We start from the raw sequence: 24261 nt of genomic DNA, 5'->3' as shown, positions 1-24261 counted from the left end.
AAGACTTGGTTTTATTTCTCATTATACTTCCTAATTTGATTAGCAATAAACTAATTTTTCCCAAGTTGAGTCTGTTTTGCCCATAACAGTAACTGGTGAAAGATCTCTCGCTGTCCTTATCTTCACCTGGGGCCCTTTTGTTATATTTTCTCTCCCCTGTGCAGTTAAGAAGAGAAAATTCAGAAAACAGAGAAAACAGAGTGGCTGGATGGGCACCTCCCATTCAGCCAGAGTCAACCCACCATGAGGTTTCTGCCAATTTTTCCCCATATCTTCCCAGGAAAATGCAACAGTTGGGTATTTGAAAGAGGAGATGTCCTGGGGAACATGCTGGGTTGATATTCAATAAATGTCTGGGATTTCTCCAGTGCTCTATATTCTAGCTTCCCATGGGAGCATGGGCACTCTATTCAAAACCCACAAACAATCCCCACACCTCCATGCCCAACAACAGGAAAACCAAGCAAAACCCTTCGTGTCTGTGGGTACAGAAACTGTTACACAAATGTCATACATCTTCATGGAGAATGTGCTTTCTGTGCAGGTCAGGTAAGTATTCCAAAGCTTATCTGAAGTTATTTGATCATTGATTTTAATGGACATGCAGGCTTTGTAAAAAATTAGAGGCACTGGAAGTTGTTGCTATCTTGCTTTCATTTAAAAAGAAGCAGAATCAGTCTGTGAAACAAATTTTCTCACTTCTGTTCATGGTTTCTAAAGTTGACAGTATCTTAGGGGTTTTTTTTAAAATCTTATTATTTTGGCACTGTAAGCATTAAAGGAATTGCACATTAAAGGAATAATTTTACCATTCTGTGTGAAGAGTGGATTCAGTGTTCACTCAGCATGCCCCCACTTAGCATGGCTCTTTCCATTCTGGTTTCTATCAAAACTTGTTCATCTTCTTCCAAAGACAATGGTAAGAAGTGTTCTATTTTTAATGCAAAAAGGTGTGAATGAACTAGTTGTTTTTTCTGTGTCACTTAGGCTTTGTAGGAAATTATGTTCCCTTCCATAAATAAATGTCATGTGAGTTCATACAGCACGTGTGTCACCACTATATACTGGGACATTGCAAAATCCATGCAAGAGGAAGCAGTCAGCTCTCTGACTTTTCCTATGGTGTTGGCTGATTGCCACCTGGATCTTCACAAACCAGCTGTTGTAAATCTGAACTGGAGAACTGAGATACCTTCTTTTCCAAAGAGTAAAATAATAACATCCTCTTCTCTCTCCCTCACTTGGAGCAGGTTCAAAGCTACCTGGTAAATTAGGTCAAATTCTCATGGTGAATAAACTATTCATTTAAAAAAGCATTTGATTGGTTCAAACCTCCCAATCAAGAGTGAGGTATTCAGAAAGGTCTTGCTTGTGAAAGGTGGGTGTGTGGCAGGTAATACAATCCCATAGCTGTGAAAGCAGCCCCAGTGCTGCTGCAGACCTGACAATGATGCACAGGGAACTTTGTTAAACAGAGAACTAAAGGTAACAAATGCAGCACTGTTCTCAGAGCACAGAAAGCAGTGCTCTGCTTTACACAAATGCTCATATTTTATTTCTGTTGTGAAAGGTCTGATCAAGGAAATACATGGGACCTCAGATGTTGAGCACCTCACAGCCTCTAACAAAAGATCTACTTTGATTTCCCCTGCAAGCAAATCTGTGCCAAGACCCTGCTTACGAATTTACCCACAGAGAGGCATTTTCTGCTGTATGATAAGACATAATTTCATTTCCCTTCAATAAAGTGGCCTTATTCATTCTAAGAATGTAAGAATTCTTACTCTGATTTGTCTTCCCCTGGTTAACTTATGTTGGTTTGGAAGTGACTGAATCAAAATTAGAATCAATTTTATAGTGGCGTGAATGTAATTGTACCCATGAAGTTACCCTAGTTTAATTGTTATCCCTGGTTTTTAAAATAGTTTATACAGAAATCTTTTCCACATAGCAGTCTCCATTTTAGGATCAATGTAGACTCATGCATGAATTTCTCCTTAGTGAACCTGCTGAGGGCTTGGTGGAAATTTTTCACAGTTGTTTTGTGGAGAATCATGGCTTTTCAGTTTTTTGTGATAGACTTTGTTTTAATTGTTTAATTAGAATATTTTGTTCCCTTCAAAAATGTTAGCTTTTAATTATTATGTTTAATTTTCTCAAAGATGATAGGGCCATCTGCATAATTTCATTAGTTTTTGATGGATTGTTTTTCTGTTCCTCTTCTGATCACCTTTTCAGTGAAAGACTGAATTAGATCCAATAGATCTCCTAAGGATGAGGAAATTCTGTCCAGAGCAGGCAGAGAGTGAAAAAAATGGTCCAAAAAGTGACGACAGGAAACAGAGATACTAAATATTCCTGGTGTGATTTGGCTTCACCATGCCTGGAATTTTCTGAAACCACATATAAGCAATACGAGCTTTTTTTAAGAGTCTTTGAACTCCAAAATCTTAGTGCTACAGTGGGCATGTTGCAAAGGATTCCCATTCAGCAGCACAGAAGAGAAGTACTGCAGTACTCTTGCTCTTCTGTGTTCACAGAATTGCATTTTTGGTGAGGGCTTGAATGTACTCAAATCCTCCTGCTCTACTTTCACCCCACCTTTCCTATCCGGTACAAAGCCCAGGGTGCCCCTGTCCCAAGCTGTGCCTGGAGGTTTTTGATAGCCCATCAATTAGTAGCTGAAGACTTTTGATCTTTGCAGTTTTGTCTGCTATTTCTTGAATGTTTGTATCTGTGGATTTCTGTTTCATCCTTTTGTCCTCATTATGCTCTTTTGCAATGAATGGGTCCTTGACTGGAGAACCATAATGAAACAGAGGCTTCCACCTTTCACATACCCATACAGATGATTTTAACTGGGATGCTTTGTACTTTCTGTCCCAAATGCCTTCAGTAGAACAGCAAAAAATCCCTTGTGGAACAGAACATTTTCCTCTTTAGTGGTGGGAAATGGAGAGCCCAGTGTGAGACTGGCACACTGCAAGTCTCACATTGAGCTCCAGGTATCACAAGTCCCAATGCCAGACCTCCTGTGTTCTGGGTTGGATCCTCCTTGACATCAGCTCATGAAGTCTAAGTGCAGCAGGTCTCTTCCTTGCAAAGCTGTTCTTCCCCCTGCCAAAGTGGGGATCCCTCTCTAATTTCACCCTGCTGATGTGCTCTGTCTCCCACAGGATGGAGTCCACCAGCCCGTACAGAACTGGGCTGTTCTGCTGAATGCTGCCATCCATGCTTCCAGCTGTCAAGTCCCTGCCCCACAGATCTGTGAGAAATCTGCTCAGTGACCTCTGTAGGCCTTATCTTAGGAAGTGTTCTTTGGAGAGCTGTGCTAAGGCCTGATTCCTGTGAAGTTTCTCTAAGAGGAGCTGTGCTCCTTGCTCCTGTGCCACCTGCAAGGAATGAATGCAGCTGCCACGGGAGGTCTGAGTGCTGCTCCTGGCTCCGTTCAGGATCACACTGGTGATGTTCACAGTCATAGCCCTCACCTAGTGACAGACAGTCTTCAAAGTGGTAGAGAAGGGGGAGGAGACATTTCTCTGAGTCTCTCAGTCATTTTCAGAGGTACTTGACCACTGATGTTTTGAAATCCCAGGGAGAGATGAACTTGTAATCTGCGAGCTCATGCAAGCTCAGAGTTTATTTCCCTCTTTTGTGACTCTGGTGACATGCACCAAAGCTGAAAGCTAGCCCGAAGTTTGAAGTTGGTCTGGTTTTGCAAGTGATCAGATGATGTCCACAGGACCTTTCTATCCTAAATTCTTCTGGGGTTTATGTCTGTCCCTGGAGAAAACCGGAGCACAGCTTCTAGTGTTACATTGGTGTGTAAATAGCTGTGAAGGAGTGAACCTGTTACCTTGCTGAGCTGAAAATAAATGTGAATTGCTTCTAACAGTTTGTGCAGTGGGCACTTTTTCTGTTTTCCTCCCTAATATTATTGCTCAGTGCATTCATTGATTTATAGAAAGGCAGGAACAGAGTCAGGAGAGCAGGGAGTGAAATATTTTGCAGTAACACTGCAGCAGAAGCAGTGCAGCCACAGCCACTGAACAGTTTCCTATCCCAAGGGATTAAGGACTGACAAATTTACTTTTTTTCTGTAGCCGAATGAGTGCAGCCCTTCATCCTCCAGTCCCTTTTTTCCTAAGGCCCATCTTGGCCATGGTTCAAGTGCCCTGCACCACCCCTGAGTGCTCTGTTTGCCCCCTGCTCAGAGTTTCCTCCAGAACAGCTCTCTCCCTAAAGAAGTCCTGCCAGACCCCTCATCCAGCACTTCTTCCCATGGGATTCAGCAGACAGATAAATATAGTTCCAATTTTTGTGACAAGTAGGCCACAATCACACAATGTCCTGTGCTGTGCAACAACACCTTGACTACATGACAGGACGACTGGGATGACTTTTTAGGGACAATCTGGTGGTATTTTATGGCAGTATTTCTTGAAATACTGATGATTATGTAGTTAGCTTCATTGCTCTAAGCAGTCACAAGATAAGTTATTACAATTACCTGGAAGAAGAATGTTTGTTACAGAAATCAAGCTGCTTTAACCAACAAAATTGAGATGCTAGTGTAACACCCAAGAGGTTTGAGATGACAAAACAGTTGTTGCCTAAAGAATATTTCTGAAAATCTCATCTTTAGCACCCTTTTTGTATTAAAAAAATGTTAGGGTTAGTTAGGTTAGTTAAAGTTATGCAATAGTATCTTGTTATTTTCCTGCATTCTTACAGGCATCTTAAAGAATGTTTAATTCTCATCATACCTTAGTTATTTTAAATTTGTTGCCCATTCAGAAGCAATTTGAAAAGTTATTTGTTTGTTTCCTTTAGTTTTCTATAAGAGCTATTCACTTGGATTTACAAAACCTAACACAGCATGTGAGAAAAACAGGAGAGGTGCTCCAAATACTTCCATAAATTCAGTTGTTTTCTGTATTTCTTCCTAGCAGAATGTAAAGCAAACCAGGCAGGATCCTTGGCTTTTAAATTCCTCTCACCTGGGGTGTTGTTTCAGCCTCTGAGGAGCACTCTCCTGTTTAATATGTATGATAGCTCCTCATGAATATACAAGTTCTTTTCTCTGCCCATGGAATTTTTGTCCCATTCTCCCTATAGAGTCTAAGGTATGAAAGAAACAGGATCGTGTTACTTCTGCAAGTTTATGACTTTTCCATAATCAACTATTTGATTTATAAACTATACTGACAGCACTGGAGATGTGGGAAATTATTTGGACTATATATTGAAAATATGTGTACAAATTTTAAGAAAAAAAAATTCATATTATAGCACAGTTTTCTTTTAAAGGCACTGTACACTGCTGAGCTGCTCATCAGAAAAACAGAAGGAGAATATTAAATATATCTGCCTTGTTTTTGTCTTGGTGAAAATCTTGTTAGCTTTCTGTTCTGTGCTGCCTTCAGGGTGTTAAATGACTAAGCTTTTTCTTATGGTATTTTATAAAATTTGAAAGCAGCTCTGCTGTGTACACAGTGTCAGGAAAAAAAAGGAGAAAAAACAAGTTTATATAATCAGCACTTTTAAAATAATTTGTATCTCTATTTTGTTTAGTAATATTAATCATGGAGGAAGAAGGGAATTTTTCACTCTGATCTGACTTCTGTATTGCCAGCATTTTGGGTGTTAGAGGGGTGAAACACCCAGTAATTCCACTATTATGGTTTGGGGTGGAACTTTCAGCTGATTTTCAGCTGAGAACTTCTAAGAATAGGCACTATTTTATGCAGCTAGTTGGGAAAGCAGAAGAAAATATCATGTGTGTAAAAAAACCCTGTCTTATCAACTTCCTACAGGAGCAGATGCTGCCAAATCTGGCAGTTCTTAGCACTTTGAACCTTTAAAATGTGCTTTGCAACAGTAATTATCTAGCAGCAAGTAATATGTTGGAAATAAACTTCCAATTAAATGTAATCTTCCTGAAGACATGCATTTTGATATTTTCAATTAATTTAAATTCCTTTTTAATTTTTCTTTCATTACTTCTGGACCGGAATCTTGTCAGTTTACATCAAATAAAGAATGTAGGTGAGTCAAACCTGCTAATTAATTTTGTTCTGTTTGTTGTTTGTTTTTTCTTTCAAATTCCCAACTATGTTGATGAAATGCATTTGATTAGTGCTACATTCTCCAGGGAAAAGAAAAATTGCTTAAAGGAAACCTGATGTTAACAAATTACTTGTTTTGATGCCAGAGAAGGAGAGAGATTTTAAGCTGGTGCTTACAGACCAGGCAAGATGTTACTGTGCAGCTCTACCAACCTCAGTGCCAGGAATGTAGCCTAGAGGAGAATCTTGTCTCAGATTTTAGATGCAGAGCATGCTCTGATAAAACCCAAACTGAAGCTTTTCTATAATGCCAGTGAGAGCAGAAACAAGCAGCTATTATTTTTCTTCTAGAGTAAATTCTTAAGGCTCCTTTGATGCTATTTCCCAATCTTTAAAGGCTCTTGGTATTTCCTGCTTGTCATTATTATCCAGCTGGAAGGATATGGTTATTCTCCTTTACACTGTGAATACTTTCACATTATTGACAGGATTGAGAAGTTTTTGTCTAAATTTCATAGCATTGAGTCCTACTTAATGTTGTGGTCTTGGGTCCTGCGCTAACATTATTGAATCTGTCCCTTCTGATGACTTTTTAATCTTTCCACACTTTGGAGATTCACAGCTCCTACACCCCACCAGGCAGACAAATGAAAATCTTATGTAAGCAGTGGTTATTTCAGTCCTTTCACTAAGACATGAGTTCTCAATAGAAAAAGCTTGTAATAGTTGCTGAAAGTGGAAAACCAGAATAACTGGGATGTTTCTGTCTTACACTCAGACTGGTTAAGCCCATCTCTTTTTCTGTACTTTTTAAGATGAGTACAAAACTCCACAGAAAACACACTATCCCTAAATTGTAGCCACCCTATAGAATTTTTCTCTGCTCTTTCCTTATGTAAGTTAGTCTTTCATTTTTATTGCTTCCAAAACTCCCACATTACACATGGCTTACGTCTTTCATTTTTCCAGTCCAAACTACGCCAATGTAATTTTCAAACTATGCTTTTGAGTGAGTTATCTTCAGGATTTCTGCAAGTATTGATCCAGTTCCAGCAGACAGTATCCCCCCCATTCCTGCTTCAGAGCCCTGATGTTTCAATGCTTTTTCTACCCTGTAGGTAGCTGCTCTGTGATAGTTTTATGCAGCTCAAAGAACCCTATAAGCAGGATGATCATTTTAGTATCAACCTCTGTAGATTTCTTTGAGATCCTCTGGAAATAGAAGTTAGGCTTGCCGTGTGGTGCAACTTGCCCAGAGCTATCACTCAGACAAAATGAGACCTGAATCTGCTAAGTCCTAGGGAAAACAAGGAAAGCACAAACAGCTATTGGGGAAAAGCTCAGCCAAGGCTCTGAGTTATATATTCAGGTACAGATCAGAAAGAAACACAGAGGAACTCATAACAACCTTACATCACCACAACATATTAGTGACACCAGAAATGACCATTAATTAACATGTGGAGAAATCTAAAGCAGCCTTGCCTGACCTGAAAATGAAGAAATTGGTGACTTTCTGGCCACCTCCATTAGGCAGTAAAACAATTGTTGCTGAGGGCAGGAACCCCATCACATAGAAGGCTAAACCTGAGTTGGAACTGGTACATGTACAAGCTGTGCCACCAGGTTGCTCTTGGACAGTTTTACCAGGTGGAGTAAGGGCATTTGTCATGGCCAAAGCAGTCTTGACTTAGAGAATTTAATTTAAATTATCACCAACGGGAGAAAATTTTTGATTACAGACTCGGCCTTTGAGAAAAAAAAGAAAAACTGAACAATTAAACAAATATTTAGGTAAACACCTTTTTTTCCCTCTAACTCCCAACTCAATTTCAGTCCAACACCACTTCCACCTTTCTTGGTCCCAACTTATCCTGTTTTTGCCATGCATTACACTCAACCTCTCCCAGTCCCTTCAAGGATGTGCTGGGCACTTCAGGAGGCTGAAGTTGGAATGCAGTGGTTTCTCTCTGCCAACCCATGCATTTGCTGCTCTGATATGGGTGTTCCACAAACCATAGTCCCTCAGGTGTGTCCCTACTCTGGGTGTTGCTCTTAAATCTTTTTGAGCAGGGGTGTCACGTTTTCTGTCAGGGATCTGTCTGGCTTTGACAGGCTGAGGTCCTGGGCTGTTCACATCCGTATCAAAGTCAGCTGGAAATAGCTGTGAGGCAGCTCCTGCACATGGCAGCCTGGCAGCCTCGCTACAGAAACCCTGCTCAATACAGACTTGTTGCCCCTGCTATCACTCACAGACACAAATGGAGTTTGCAGTTGGATTATTTGTGTGTGTTTCACAGCTAGAAATTGCCAACCACCCACTAAATCATCTCCCTCAGCAAGCAAAGCTTAGATTTTAAATCACTGAGTGGTGTTCTTTTCTTGTTGCTACCTCAGCCTGAATTGCCCAGCAGAGCTTACTTTCCTTTTAGAATTGTTTCTTTATTATTTTGTTCAAGCATATGCTGCTAGACCAGGTGGCATGTTCACATCCTCCCAGGGGAGCAGGTTCTGACCAGGAATTCTTTGCAGAGGAGATTTTTGTAATTTTGTAGTTAGGACAACCCAACACCAACTGCAGAAAGCAGAGAAAATATCCAAGCTATGGGAGAAACTGGCCTACAACACCTGAGTGAAAGAGAAGTGTGAGTGCACCACGTGAAATTACAGTTCCTTCTCCATGGGATGCCCTACTTGTGTGTGTTTTCTGCTTTCTGGAAGAATATGAGAATATGACAATAAAAGAAGATGCTGAAATATGAACCTGCCTTAGCAGCTCTGTGATTTTTCAAGAGCTCAGAAATTGGCCCAAATACCCACTTCATGTTCTGCCTTCTGGAATTAAGTTTATGAAACATGTTCATAGTAAAATAGGAGACCAGATACTACTTTTAAGTTACCAAAAATCTATCAAAATTCAAATTACAAGAAGAAAATGTGCCTTTTTTTCCACCCCCCGCCAGGCCTGCACCGTGATTTCCATTTTGTTCCAGAGAAAGAAGGCACAGATAAATGTATCAATGAGCTTTGCAGAGAGCTGTTGCTCAAAGACAATTCAGCAGTGTTGCCTTGGCAGTATTGTCAAGAGGAGGAACTACCTCATTGTTGCTGATTCTGGCAAAGAAATCAGAGATTTTCCAATCCACAAATAGCAGAACATCAAAATGTTACAATGCTGTGTTCCTAGAGTAATGAGGGGGTTCTTTCATTAATGAAAAATCTATGAATGTACAGAAATCCACATTTCAAATTGTGCTGTGTAAAGAGCAGAAGCTTGAGAAATTGTAGAGATCAGGGAGACGAGGCTTTTTTTCCTGACTCTTTCTTTTTATGGCCTTGAGGAAAGCCAGTCCACATGTCTGCACCTCCATTTCCCAGCAGCAGACTGAAGACAACAAGAGCTACCCCACAGGGCCACTGAGAGTCCAAAGAGATCAGTTCTGAAAGAACTGAGCCTGGCTACAGAACTTAGTATGTAAGTGTGAAGTAATAAATGCAAACTAATGAAATATGATCACACCTGTCACTGCTCATTTTCTGCTGTATGCTCCTTGGAAAAAAAAATGCACTGAGTGAGATCTGAAATATTCCAATATTACATCTGAACAATCACTAGAAAGTGGAGCAATACTTATTTCAGATTCTAATCTGTATTACCACCTTCTCCATCATCATTATATACGTTTTTACACAGTGAATTGCAGCTTCACTCCTGCCTTTTAGAAAGGCTTGTTTTACCCACTGTTTTCTACTTCTTCTTTCCTAAGTACTTTATTTCATTGCCAGCTTATCTGTATAATGATACCACTCCTTCAATTATATGCTCATTTTGCTGTTGGGCTCAGAACATCTCTAAAGAAAAAGAAGGAGCTGTGTGAGCTGTTCCCTCCCTTGCCCTGCCATGAATTTTCTGTGTGATACCAGACAAAAGCATTTAGGATGTCCTGTACCTGCAGCCTGAATTCCTGTTGGAGTAACCACCCACCTAATCTGGAGGAGCTTTTTCTGCAATACCTTTGGCATTAGTTTAAGTCCTTTTCATTCCTGCCTTGGAAATCAATATGTTTCTTTAGTGCTGGGCCTCCCACGCAATTCTGCCAGGTTCATCTATATCCTGCAGTCTCCCCACTCATCTGTCCTCACTCCCCTCCCACACCTTGTTCCACCATACTACTACCTCCATCTGCACTTCACAAACTGAAAATACACCAGCTTTGCCTCCCTCTTTTCATCCCAACACAATCTAGTCCTAGTCAGAAGGGTCCTGCTTTTTCAGACTCTGATTTTCACCTTCAGCTGCAAAGTGCAGAGAAAGAGGGGGATTTCAAGGTACTTCACCTCTGAAATATGGCTGTGTGTAGTGGGCTTCCTTCTTTCAGGGTTTGCTATGACACACTGCTTTCTTGGCATCCTTTACACTCCACAGATGAGAGGCTGTAGACTTTTCTGAGGGCTACATGTTCTTTTTTCCCTCCTTTTACACTTGCAGGTTTTTCTGTAATCACCTGAAGCCCAGGACTGTGTATTACTCCATGCATTTTTTCCACCCTGTGTTTCACAATTAATTTCCACTCTGTGGTGGGAGGTGTGGCAGAAAAGGTGGACTTGTTTGTGTTCCAGGTGTGTTTGGGATGAGCATGGTGTGGTGTACAGGAAATAGCCACACTTCTGGGTGTGTGGGCAAGGTGGTGTGTTCACAGGTGTGTATTCACTGTGGGAATGATGTGAGATTGTGAGGCATTTTCAGCCCTGCTCACTGGCTGCAAAATGTCTTTGAACCCCAGGACATGGAGATAAGGAATGGCTGCTGCATGACAGAACATCTCAGCCTTCTGTCATCTCTGAGAGATGGTGGCTGGACATCAAAGGGTAAGGAAAGCTTTCTGCTCCTGCTAATCTTGCTGGGAAAAGGGCAGGTGCTGCTGGAGGAATAGGATACTGCAGGACACAAGAGGCAAAGAAAAGGTAAAGGGTTTACTCCAAGGAAAACTCCCTTTGTACAGTGTATACACCACGAACTCCTGATCTCCCTGACACATTAGGAAACATTCTCAAGTTCTGCAGGCAGTTGCCCCCCTCTTGTCACCCCCTGTGCTCCATCAGTCCCTTGGGAGCAGCATCTATAATGCTGAGCACTAGCAGAAGGATTGTATCTGGGGGAGCAAAGCCTGATTTTCAGCAGCAAGGAAACAGTCTGCAGATTTGGTGGCAGCTGTGACACTTGCCACATCTGCAGGGAACACTGAATGGGAATGCTTTTGCCCTAGTAAGCAGCAGAGAGTTATATCCTCTGCAAACAGTAGGGATTTATTAATATAGGCATTTACATTTACTGACCTGAGGGTCTGCTACTACATGGAAAATTGTTAAGGGATCAAGCAGCAAGCTAGCAAACCTAAGGTTTTATCAACCTGAAAAGGTTTTATCCATTGGCTCAAGGATGGTGAGGCACAAACACTGCTACCTACTGAAAGCTCTCTAGGTTTCAAATGCTCAAGTGATAAAGAGAGGGTTTTGACAAAAAGCCAACAAGGTCTTGATCTCTGACAGACTCCTCCTGGATATGGGGGGAATAAAGAATGGTCAGGAAATAAATGAGATCAGTTTTTCCTTCAGCTAATAATTCAGTACATTCATCCTTAATGCAGTTCTAGCAATGTCTTCACTTGACAGTTAGGACCTTTATGTTCTCCCTCTGCTTCCATGTATCACTATTTTCAAGCATTTATTAACAATCTTTTAATTCCCAAAGAACAATTCAACATGCAGATGGCATTGGCCAGAGAGAAAATCAGGGACAATCAGACCCTTCCTTTACAGAAAGGTGCTGCAAGATGCAGCTTTTGCAGTAGAATATTAACTAATTCCTGTAAGACACCTATATCCAGACCTGAGCTGTGCTTTGGGATGCCTGCAAGCTTCCAGGAACACAAACAGCTCCTAAAGATTGGCTTTTTCATGGTCAGCTGTGCTGTGCTTGGGTCAGTCCTGCAAGTGCCATGCCAGCAATGAGGTTTCCAGTCACTCTCTGTGCTTCACCCTGGGGAAGCATCCATCTGAGACTGAGTGGCAACAATGAGCTGGACTTTCTCCCTCTGGTAGTTTTATTTCTGTTTTAATCAGTGCTCCTTTCATCTCAGACATGACTGTTTTATGGAAGAGAAAACATCAGTGTTTAGTATGATTTGGGACTTTTTATATTCTTTCATATTTGTCCTTCACAGTGATGTTGTAAGGCCCCAACATAAGTGATCTCTTAATTTGGGTAGTCTGTGCTCCAGTAAAATATTTTCTTCAAAGAAAAGCATCAGGATGACTGGAGAAAGGATCACAGGTGCAGTGACAGTGACCAAGGCAGAGAATTAATTATTTAACCACTCTAAAACAGCTGAGCTCATCATTTCCCCCAGGCCTTGCTTTAATACCATTTCTATAACCCACAGAAAAGAGGTTATAAATAAAACATAAATATATAAATAAAAGCCTTGGAGCACAAGCTAATATTCCACATCTGGAGCAGGTAGATCACATTTTGTGTTAGTGCCTCTCAGCAATGGCACTGATACAAACATGCAAAGCAGCATGGCAGGGACAAACATCCCTGTGGCACCATTTTCCTAGGAAAGGGTGAGAGGGGGAGTGGGAGATGACTACTTAGATATACTTTACACCACTTTTGTACTTGAGCCGTGAAAGTTAGCTGAAAAATCTTTTTGTAAGCTATACTGCATTGAAATTTCCTATAAATAGTGGAAAAAACATAAAAAAGTTAAAGTGTTTTAAAAAAAGATCCTCTGCTCCAAGGGAAAGGGGAAACCTCTCCTCTGGAAAATAAGGTATGAACAAAAAAAATTAAAAAAAAAAGAAAACTTCTTCTTTTAAACGGCTTACTCTTAAAAACAATACCCCATAAGTTTGACATGGCCTACAAACACAGCTCTAAAAAAGCTGTAAAAATAAGAGAAGTTTCATGATTTACAGATTTTTCCCAGACAAATGCGAATCGTAAAAGTAAAGACATAAGAAAACTTTATTTTTCTCTTGAAAAAATCCCTACAACCAAACAAGAAAAAACTCCTCTCTGTAAAGAAAACTAAAACAACGAAGTAAAGGACTAACTAAAGTGTCTCTGTATGTTGTTGTTAAAAAATGTAGAAGTAGGAGGAAGAAAAGAGTAGTCTAAAGATCTTATTCTAAATTTCTTATTTTCTCTGTGTTGTTAATGAAGTTCTTCATTTTATCCTTTTAAGTTTTAGGCCTGCCTTGTTTTTACTCCTAATCCTATTTCACAACAAAAAATAAATATATTAAAATTGACAAACCTAAACTAAACCAAGACACACTGCCAGAGCCTGGCTTGGAGTCATGGTGCTGAACAAATGGCACCTGCTAGTTTTGCCAGGACTTCTTCCCCCTCAGCACACAAATACCCACATGGAAAAGCAGCCTCATTTGCCACTACTGCAGGCTTCCTTTTCAAGGAATCCCAGATTTCCTTATCTTTGCTCTCCTACCTTTAGAGGGCCTTGTGGCATGGCGAACACCTGGGCCTCTCCCACTTCTTCCCATGGCGAGTTCCACCTTAGCCTGGGCTGTGGTGACACATGAAGGACGAGTGGCTCCTTGAGGGACATGGCTGGCACAGCACAGGAGACCTGTCCTACTGTACCCACCTGAGGCAGTGGGGCACAGCCAGAGGTGGTGACAAGCCCCATCCACAGGTGATGAGGCAGGAATCCCGCTGACAGGCCAGGGCCCGGTGAAGGCAGGGCTGAGGGCAAGGCCTCAGCAGGCTCATGGTGGCACAGGGCTGAGGGCAGGGCCTCACAGAGCTCATGGTGGCACAGGGCTGAGGGCAGGGCCTCACAGAGCTCATGGTGGCACAGGGCTGAGGGCAGGGCCTCACAGGGCTCATGGCGGCGCAGAGCTGAGGGCAGAGCCTCACAGGGCTCATGGCTGCACGGGGCTGAGGGCAAGGCCTCAGTGGGCTCATGGCCACGCAGGGCAGAGGACAGCTGCAGGCCAGCCCTGCTGCAGCAGTGCTGGCACAGGTGGCAACAGTCCTGGCCACGGGCATCAGGACAGGTGGCCCAAGAAGCCTGGCAGGGACAGGCAGGGCTGGTGATGCCCCCAAGGACGCATCACTGTTCAAAGCCTTAAAATGGCATAAAATGCATCAGTGTATTCATTATGCACCTTAAGACTTTCTCACATCATCTGGGTCTAAGTAAATTCCCACTGGTGGCATGGCAAAACACAGCAAGGTGTGTATGTGACAACACCACCAAAAATAGGAGAGATGGGACTTGTCCTGGGAGGACAAAGTAAATCTGGGGGTGTGGGAAAAAGCAGAAGTTCTGGCAAAGTTGTCCCTTTATTTACAAGCTGATGTCAGGAAGAAATGCTAGTCACCCATTTTGGACCAATCTGTGATTTTCAAATGCATCTTTATTGATAAGTTGATTAAGCTCTAGTCTGAACTTTATTTTACAAGAACCTGCAGCTAACCAACACAAAAAAATTACCATCATTACCTTGTACAATACTAGCACAAAAACAGAAATGCCACAATTCAGTTGAAAGAACTGTAAAAGAACTAAATCAAATCGTAAACTCTACACGTAACAAACAGTTGTGATTAGTCCCATGTGTCATTTATAAACCCAGCAGCGGGAGGGGAGGACTGAACACAAAACCAAGCACCCCAGATGCCAACTTTTTCTCTCCCCTGAGTGTGCTTAACCATGTGCTTGGCATGAACAAGTGGGACAGCAGCAGAGAGATGCACACCATCTGCCTGCGTCTTCTCTTTTATCCTAGAAAGCCTCCTGGGTCTGTTCTCTGCTTCAGAACATTCAGAGCTTCCTAAAACAAGAGATTGATGCAGATTTGCACCCAAAGAATGTAATGAAAGCCTGGTAGTTGGAGGAGAGTGAGTCTAAAACAGAGGACTGAGCAGTGCAGGCAGAAACTGAAGTTAGATCCGAGTTGGCAGTAGGAACAACCCATCCAAACACATTTATTCCAGATGAACACAGGATAGAACAGTAAACCTGAAGTTCAGGATGTAATACTGGGGATATTATGCCAACCACTTCATCATCTGCTCCCTCATTTTCTGTCTGCCCATTCTGACTACTCTGTCTGCATCCTTGGTGGTTTCTCCCTTCTCTCCCATTCTTCTGGTACCTCCCACCCCACACAGGCAGTAACCCTCCTGCCCCACCATGATGCCCTTCCTGACCCTCACAGTTCTGCCAGTAACTCACACTTGACACTCCCATCAGCTCTCCTGCCTCATGCACCTCCACATAACAACAGTCAGAGAAGGCTGAAACCTGATTTCCTGTTCCCCACACTCAGAGAAGCACTCATCTTGATTTGTCATTCCTGAGGAACACAGGGAATGGTGATCTAACTTTACAGATAAGTAAACTGGGCAAACGCCTTCAACCTCATTTGGAATTCACCTGTATTCTCCATCCTTCTTCTCTTGTCCTTCCTCTTGGTCCCTCTCTTAAATGTAGGAATGTTTACAGTAATTCAGGCTTAGTTCTCTGATTTTCAGATAAGACCCAGAATTTTCCTGAAAGCCAGCTCACTCTCCAAGACTATTCCTTCATCATAGTTATGGCAGTAATGGGAAAATCTGCTGTTCGTGCCACTGGGAAGAAACTACTTTGGCACTACAGCATAAGGCTTGCACAGGACAGTACCCATCTGACACCCTTCTAAGAACAACACTGTCTTAAAACAAAATAAGAAAAAAAATTCTATAGATAATCTATTCCCTTTTCCCTTCAAGTCTAAAAGAACCTCTCTTGTGGTATAGAGGCACTGTTGCCCAATCACAAAAAGCCAGCAAAACACATGCGGCAGTGACTGATTTCCTACGCTTGTGCACGTGGTGCAAGGGCTGTACAGGGATGAGACATGGAAGGGAAGGCTAAACCCACAGGAATTCTGCCTCTTCAAATCTGCAGAAGACTGGTACAAGGACAACACTGATAGATAATTTTCTGTGTTCACCAAAAACAAGACCACTAGTAGTTAGTTGCCTTAATGCACAGCAAGGGTGACTAAAGTTAGGTATCAGGAAAAGCAGTCTCACTTGTAGGCTAGCTAGGAACTGAACAGACAATCTCAGCAGCCTCCAGGATCTTCCTCAGTGAAGTTCAATAAAAACAAGTTGGTGAGCAGCCATGGTGGACATGTTTGGGATACTCAGGCCTGTCTCAGAGCTGGTGTGGGCTCTGGAGATCCTTTCTAATCCTGTGCTTATGAGTTTATCAGTTGACTACACTGAAAAGAACAAAAGGGTCGTTTTTTCTGTCCAGCAGTTGCAATTAAAGCAATAAAGGAAAAAAAAAATTGCAGAATCTTTCCTTCCTTTCCCCAACCTTCATGTCTTACAGCTGAGGAGTTCCCAGCCCTCAGAGTAAGCCCTTCTAATACTGATGGACAGAAATACCAGCCCTTCTAATACTGACGGAAATGATGGGAAACACAATATCCTTGGAACAATTCACGGGTAGCAGCTGGACTACAGACTGTCAGCATAGGACAGCCTTGTGTGAGCAGAGTGAAGTGTTTCACAGCTCACTGAATGGGAGCCATGGACAAGACAGGACAAGGTCAGTGTAAAATACATGGCATGCCTTCTTCATCCAATGAAAGGGTTACATGAAAATGGCCATTCTGCCCAGTCACTCTCCTGGAGCTTCTCTATGCTGGCTTGTCTAGCAGCCTCCAGCACTAACTACTTCCAGCTGTGGCAAGAGAAGAATTGTGAACAGTGGAGTTTCCCCACCCCGCAGTGTGGAATCTCTCATTAGTCTTCAAGTTCACCCTGTCCCCCTACCCTGACTCCCCTCACTTTAAAAATAATGGTTATAATTAATGCGTGGAAGCTGATGACATTGTGCATGTGGTTCACTTCCAGTTCTCTTTTTCTCTTCTCATGCATCCTCCTCCTGCCTCTCCAGCAACCCCCTCCCCGCCAATCCATTCCATCAGTCCATCCAGCCTGCACGCCTGGGGGGCTGCTGCTCACTTGCCATAGACGCTCTCATCGCTGTAGGCCACATAGAGAAAATAGTCCTCCTCGTGGTTATCCTGCCAGGGGACAAAGGGACAAAGTGAGGAGCCAAAGCTGGAAACTCACTGCATGTGAGAAAAGCCCAATCCAGAGATCTCTGTAACATGAGCAGGTAACTTCTCTTTCACTGCTCCTCTCCATTTACATCAAAGGCTTTGCTTCCCAAGACCAAAGAGAAGCTCTGCTTCTACATACAGGCAGGGAATTTACACATTTCAGGGAATTTACTTGAAAAGCCACAGCCAGGCTGCACTGCAAGCATGCAACAGAAACAGCTCTGACTCTTCACCAGTATCTCAGTATGGTATGGTCTTAAGATCAAAAGAGAGACTTGGAAGGATTTAACAAGTGAAAAATCACCTCTAGATGGTATTTTTATTCAGAACACTTTGACAAGTGGCTGTATTTCTGAGCACTGTTCTACATAAGGGCAGTAGAGCTGAGATGTTACGTGATTACACTGACACAAAAATTCTGCAGAGTGCCAGTAACAGAGATCTGACCTCAGCTCTGGATAGTCAGACACCTTCCTTCTACGTTTTCAGATTTGGAAAGCATCCTGCCTGTGCTATCTTTTATTATCTTCATCAGTACACAGACTGATGAAGTGTCCAGTTACTGTCAAAATGTGACAGGACAAACAAGGCTCACAGCACCACACCAGAGCTCTTTTATTAAAACACCCAGCAGAAGGAGAAATCAAGGAGAAATCAATCCAGGCTGCAAACCACCCATGATATAATGGCTACAGAAATGAGAAATATGGGCATCCAATATGCCTTTAAGGTTGATCAAATAACACTGCTGAGTAGAAACAGCGGGCAGCAGTGCTCACAGCATCCTACATAATCCTCACTTACACAGTCCAAGTGACAAAAAAGTAATTCTAGACAAAGAATTCGTGCTCCCCAAGAAAGTATTTCTAGACAGATGGAAACCCAGTGATACTGGCCCTTTTACTAGCTTTTTACTTGCTTTTACTGGCTAAAAGGAAATCTCTTGTATACACAGCAAAACCTATGTCCTCCACCTCCCCAGCCCCAATCCTTCCTCTGATAAGGAAGTGGCTTATTTAAATACTCTCTTAAAGTAGTAGGACCAATGTATCACTGCTGGGGCAACTACTTGCCACAACACTTTCAACTAGCAAACATCCAGTTGAATTGATAAGGCTCCCCAGGCTCCTAACTGGGGATGGAACTCCCCAGACCAGGTGATGGAATACAGCTCAGGGAAAGAGGGTCCCTGTGTTCAGGCACCTGTCACCAAGTTGAAACCACTGACACTTCTGGACATTGTTCTTGCTGAGAAAAGGGCCAGGCTTACCTCATACAGCTGGCCCATGGTAGCACTGGTGGGAGGGATGGTGTTATTGACGAAGAAGAACAAAGCATCTTCTGGCCTCAGGTGGATCCGCTTTCGGATTAAGAAGTAGAATTGGCCAACTGAGGAGGAACAAAGAATGCCTTAAGATGTAGAAGGAATGTTGGAGGGTTTTGTTGTTGTTGTTGCTGTTTATTTTTGTTTTTTATCCCTAACCATGGCTGTTTTCTTGTGGTGGTGGAAGTCACATGCTGTATATAAAAAGTAGGGGAAAATGAACAATGCACGAAAAAAAGAAATAGAAGAAAGCAGTAACTTCATGACTGTAACCACATGAGCAGCCAATCCACCCAGAGGTGGCAGTTTCCCAAGTACACACCTCATGCCATGTCCCCTCTAAATCCACACTCCACCTACTATGGTATGAAATGCTCTACTGAGCATTGAGGGGATTGGTGGGAAGACCTTCAACTAGCTTAACCTTTAAATCCTACAAATCAAAGACACCTTAGAGAATTTAGCCTTGGTGTAAATAGTTATGCCATCACTGAAAAAAAATAAACTCTTATTATTTACTTGGAATATGTTGCACAAGAAAGTTTTTCACAGTCCAGTAAATACTGCATGAAGAAGAAATGCTGTTCCTTTAACTCATTCATGTTCTAAAATAAAAACAGATGCAGTCACACTCAAGATCACCATGACCCTTCAGAAAAAGAACTTTGCAGCTATGACTATAGCCACAGGGGTGGAAAAGGGTGGGACTATGGCAAGAACTTGTCTCTTTCTGCAACAAGAGTAGAGCCTCTGGCAACTCTGCAGCTAGGTCATCATTGCCTGGTGATGATGACACTGCCCATGACACACAATTTAGTCACTGTCATCATGGCTACAACTCAGCTGTGACACACTAGCTGAGCCAATGAGATACCTCAAAAGATCCCAGAGAATTCTGCATGTTGCAATCTAGGCTATAAGGTATAAATATTACAAGGACAGTGGATAAACGAGATGTTGAGCCTGTCTGGATGTTTTCTTTGTGCTGATCACAGAGTGAAAAGCATTTCTGAGACTCTCTCACTGAGAATCAAGAAGAAAGGAAGCAGACATTGTTACCTGTGAGGTCGGAAGGCACAAGGTACTTTCTTTTGTCTAAGTCAGGTACTCTGGCTTTGGGTGCTTTTTCCACTATTACCTGCAAAGAGAGAGAAAGCAAGAAACAGATAATGAGTATCATAAACCAAAATGGTTTAAAAAGCATCAGTGGATAAGGATATTCCCTTTGACAGTGTTACCAGGTATTTAATCTGTAACAAACACACAACATTAAAGAACACACAGGTAAGATGACCTTAAGAAGAGAAGACAACTTAAAACCACTCCCAATAGCTGTGCTGGGAGTCTAGGGCTGCAGCAGTAAGCATGGTGAGTGAAAAAAAGAGTCCAGACATAAAAATAAACCATAATGGCTGAGAAAAAAAAAATAATTAGGACACCTTGATGTTCCCAATTCAGGTTAATTTTGTGTGAAGCTGTCAGGAGGCTAATACATGAACACAAGTTAAACTCTTTCCAGGCTACAGTTCCAAACTGCCTTGCACAAAATCAGCCCTATTCCCAGTAGTGCCACATCCTAATTTCTACTTTCACCAATACCAAGTGCTCTACAATAAAGAAAAGAATTGAAGAGAAACTACAGCTCACTGGGGATTTTTTAAAAATCTCCAGTTCTTCAGTTACACTCTACTCTGAAATTAACAGTGTATTATCTATACTTCACATAGCTATGGACATTTTCTTAATTGTATAAACATACAATAATTAAAACCAGCCTATCATCTGGGCAACTGGACCCACAGAGACCTCTGACACAAAACACTATTTTCTTTATATTTTAATACAGAAAAATACAAAGCTCAGCAGCTTTAAGATCAAACAGACCAAGAGGTCTTCTGCTAAAAGATAATTTTTGTTAGCAGAGTTAGGCAAAATATTTACCTCAGAAGCAGGAAGTATCCCAAAGTGACCTGATCTCCTTTTCCATTGAAACCTTTGGAACTACTATGTTTGTGCAGAAAATAAAATGCAGGCTTTTTTTGGTGATATGTATTTTTGAACTGGTGAAAGATACATCCTGTTACAATCTATGTGGCTTGCTGTTCTGCAGAATTCTGACCACTGAAACTAAATCTAAAGCTGGATTTTCTGAACTTCTGGAACTTTTAAATTTCCTTAGACTCCATAATTTTAAATACTCCAACTGAGACACTGTGGGACTAATTTCTAAGGGTTCCACACTCCCATAGCTCTTTGGCAATCCAAGTCAGAAAATACTGCTGTTGTGTAAGAGAAAAGGTTGAACTGCTGTGGACTAAGCTTTGTTTGGAAGTAAAATGATGTTGCCCCACCAGCAAGACACCATGCCAGAACAAAATGTTATCATGAGCTTGGTGTATTTAGCCTGGAGATTGTTATATGCTAACCTGAATCCTTCTAGAGCCAAATGAGTGTCTGCAAAATACCTCACACCAGAGAGGTACCAACTAGGACATCTTTTCCCTGAGCTCCATTTGAATGTGGCCATCACAGCCAAACTCCCTGAAATGTCCAGGTTTGATTTTAAAATAGAAACATGGCTGCCTCAGCTGCTTCAAGATGTTCAAGTCCCTGAGTCAGTACAAGGCACTCCAGCTCCTTCAGGCAGTTTGAGGTAGAACATGCATTTCTGTACAAGATGCAGTCGGTAAACGCTGTGAGGGAAGGACAGTACCACAATCTCACTGAACAGGTGCGGGCTGAACAACAACAGCACTTTTCACATTTTTTACCAGCACAGCCAAACAAGGCAGTATCAATACTGCAGTGGGGAGAAATCTTTAGTTCTTGCCTCCAATTTAAAAAACCACTGACAAGCCAAGCTGCTTGCAGTGACTACCCTGACTTGGGGAAGGCGGGGAGTGTAGATTGATCATTAGATATTAAAGGAAAAGAAGCCATGCCTATGAGAAGAAGGTGAGTGTTGGGGCTTCTAAGCCCCTAGGAAAGATTCAGGAAAGATTTAAATCAGCCCACCACTGATTTAAGAGATCTTAAGAGACATCTCCCTCCTGCAAAGATGCAGGGAAGGAATGGAGGTGCTCTGCTGATCTGACTGGGAACTGCAGTCAGTTTGCTAGGTAATGCAGGTTATCTCTTCTGAAGCACTAAACCCTTCACATGCATTAAAAAACCTACAAGGAAAAGCCTAAGGGTAGAATACAGACTATCTACGTTTGCACTGTTGTTGAGTGGTGACTGTGATAATGCAGGGCAGTAAAGTCTCATCACCATGCTGAGATGTATCACAGCACTGCAGCGTAGGCAGCCAAAAGGATGACATCTTCAAGGATCCTGCTGTCAGGAAGGGCAGACACAGAAGTGATGGGAAGAACAGAGTGCTGCAATCATTTCTTTGTGTGCAGCTCTGGCAAGAGGCTATCCCTAATAATTCACATCTGGGCCTTGCTGTGCATAATTTCCAATTATCCTTAACTCCAGCACACCTTGTTATTCTGGTCCTGGTTTTCTTTATGAAGCTCTGCTGATGCCCTCTCTATCTTGACCTCCTTTACCTCCTGCCAGACTGGGCCTTGTCCTGGGCTCCCCACAGGGTTCTTCCTCACACATTTGTCATGACCCGCTGTGCAATCTGCCACGTTAATCCTCAATTTACACCTTGTCTCATGGCAGACCTACAGAGCCCTCATCACAAATACCCAACCCCATACACTTCAAGCTGACCTGCTGAATGCTCAGCCTACTGTGTCAGGCCTCCCAAAAAACAGAGAGAAAAAAGGCACCCAAATACTGACTTCCAAAAACTTTTCCAAGTCCATTTGAGGGTTAGTCCTCATGTAAAAAATGCTGCTAGCCTGCAGGGAAAACAGAGGGTGTAACGGATCCCCCTTTGTCATTAGGTTTAGAGAGCAGATCCCAGTTTTTTCGAATGCAGTAAATCTGGGGCAGACCTCTCCAGTGGGGATAGAAAAAAAAAAAAAAAAAAAACTTGCAAAATGTTTATTAAAAAGGAAAAAACCACTCTACACTTAAATGGATTTGTCATTTCTTCTTTTTTTTCTGTCTCAATAATTATTCGGAATTATGAAGCCAGAAGTTTCCCACAGGCACTCCAAAGGGGCCTAAGAATGAGGAAGCAAAATTTAGCCAGATGACCTTGCATTCCAAGTGACATTTTCTCCACACGATGATTAAACAGGAGGGCAAAAGGATTGAGAAATATCATTTTTTCTGCTTATGCAAAGGAAAAGAGCAAGGCTATATCGAAGAGACAAGCCAAGCCGAGGTAAAATAAAAATAACAGAGCCGTATGAGATGACCCGGATGCAGACCATGTTTAGTATGAAGAATACCCGGTTAACCCACTCACCGATCCGCATTTTCACAAAAACAAGGGTGAGCTCCTTCCCCACTCACCCCCACGCATGCCAGGAAAAGATCAGCCGCGTTCCCACTGTGGACTTGCTGCGGATCCCAGGGAAAAAGGTGTATTCCACCCCGCACCCACCCACCCACACTGCAGCCCTCCCCGGCAGCATAAATAGCCCCAGCTTTGCACTAAGGACAAAAGCAGCCGGGGATTTGAATCAGATCAGCGAGATCACCATCATCTCTACTGAACCCATCCCTTTCGCCTTCAAAGCGAGGCGAGCAGCAGCCGACGGCCGGCACGGAAAACAAAGGCGGCCGAGCCCGGGCCCGCAGCCACGGCCGCCCTGGCAGCGCGCACTCACGGGGACTCTGTCGGGATATTTCTTCCGGATCTTCTCCCCTTCCTTTTTCCTGTACTCGAACGGGTGGTCTTCCTTGTACTGGAACTTCATGGCGCCGGGCTGTCCGTCTGCGGGCGGCTGCTGCTGCTGCTGCGGCTACTGGGGCTGGCTCCGCCCCGGCCGGCGCTGCGCACGGAGCTCCGCCCGGCCCCGCCGAGCGCCGCCCGCCGAGCTCCGGCCGCTCCCGCCTCCCGGGAGCCGCTCTGACGTCACGGGCACGCACCGCCCTGGCACGGCGCCGCTCTGACGTCACGGCCCCGCGCATCCCTGCGTGACGTCACGGGAAGGCGCCGCCCCGGCACGGCGCCGGTGTGACGTCACGTGGAGGCGCCCCCCGAGCCCAGCTACGCTTTGACGTCACGGGGAGAGGGTGGGGTACAAGGAGGGGACACAGCACGGCGCGTTCTGTTCGTGCATTGATTCATTGCCCGGCCATACGTAAACAAACCAATAAATATTTAAAAACAATAATTTTTAATTTTTTTGGTTTGTTTTTTTTTTAAGTTTAAAGGCAGGAAAACACCGCCCGCCCTCCGCAGCATGACTCAGGGGTTGTAAACACCGTGCCCAGCGCCCTGCGGGGACACAGCTCGGGGCTGCCCGGGTGAGAGCTGAATGCCCTTGCTTGTCCAAATGAACGGGACCTGTACCAAAAAAAAAAAATTAAAAAAAAACTTGTTTGTTTTCGGACCGTCCCCGTGGCTGGTGGATCTGGATCGTTGCCTTGTTTGTAGCATCTGGGTGCCATGTGATGTATCACACCAGCAGCAGCCAGCTGAAGGTAACAGTCTGCAAACAAGCCAAAAAAGTGGCTCAGCCCAGTTACTCAGCTGGTACATACAGTATCTGGGTGTTTTCCTCCCTAGGAGTAGATCAACTCACAATTATTGACTGACCAGCAGAAGAGCAGGGATTAATGAATGGCTCAGCATGCTCAAATCAG

At 43.1% G+C, this 24261-nt stretch overlaps 1 protein-coding gene across 1 annotated transcript; it reads right to left on the bottom strand.

Annotated features, from left to right (window-relative positions):
- Positions 1–14498: 14498 nt before the first annotated feature.
- GABARAPL1 (GABA type A receptor associated protein like 1) lies at positions 14499–23465 on the bottom strand. Its single transcript, XM_033058308.2, has 4 exons — positions 23280–23465; positions 19606–19684; positions 18493–18611; positions 14499–17183 (listed from the first exon to the last, which is right to left on the bottom strand). The coding sequence occupies exons 1-4, from the start codon at positions 23367–23369 to the stop codon at positions 17118–17120; spliced, it is 354 nt and encodes a 117-aa protein (XP_032914199.1). The 5' UTR covers positions 23370–23465; the 3' UTR covers positions 14499–17117.
- Between the last annotated feature and the right edge of the window lie 796 nt (positions 23466–24261).

Source organism: Catharus ustulatus, chromosome 4 (genome assembly GCF_009819885.2).
Source record: "Catharus ustulatus isolate bCatUst1 chromosome 4, bCatUst1.pri.v2, whole genome shotgun sequence".
NCBI lineage: Eukaryota > Metazoa > Chordata > Aves > Passeriformes > Turdidae > Catharus > Catharus ustulatus.
This window is presented reverse-complemented; position numbering and strand designations above follow the sequence as displayed.

Bases quoted from the DNA above. Each gene is read 5' to 3' on its own strand.
- GABARAPL1 (XM_033058308.2), bottom strand. From the start codon at position 23,369: ATGAAGTTCCAGTACAAGGAAGACCACCCGTTCGAGTACAGGAAAAAG. The intron at 19,685-23,279 runs GTGAGTGCGCGC...CTCTCTTTGCAG, and splicing joins AATATCCCGACAGAGTCCCC to GTAATAGTGGAAAAAGCACC. The intron at 18,612-19,605 runs GTAACAATGTCT...GTTCCTCCTCAG, and splicing joins TGTGCCTTCCGACCTCACAG to TTGGCCAATTCTACTTCTTA.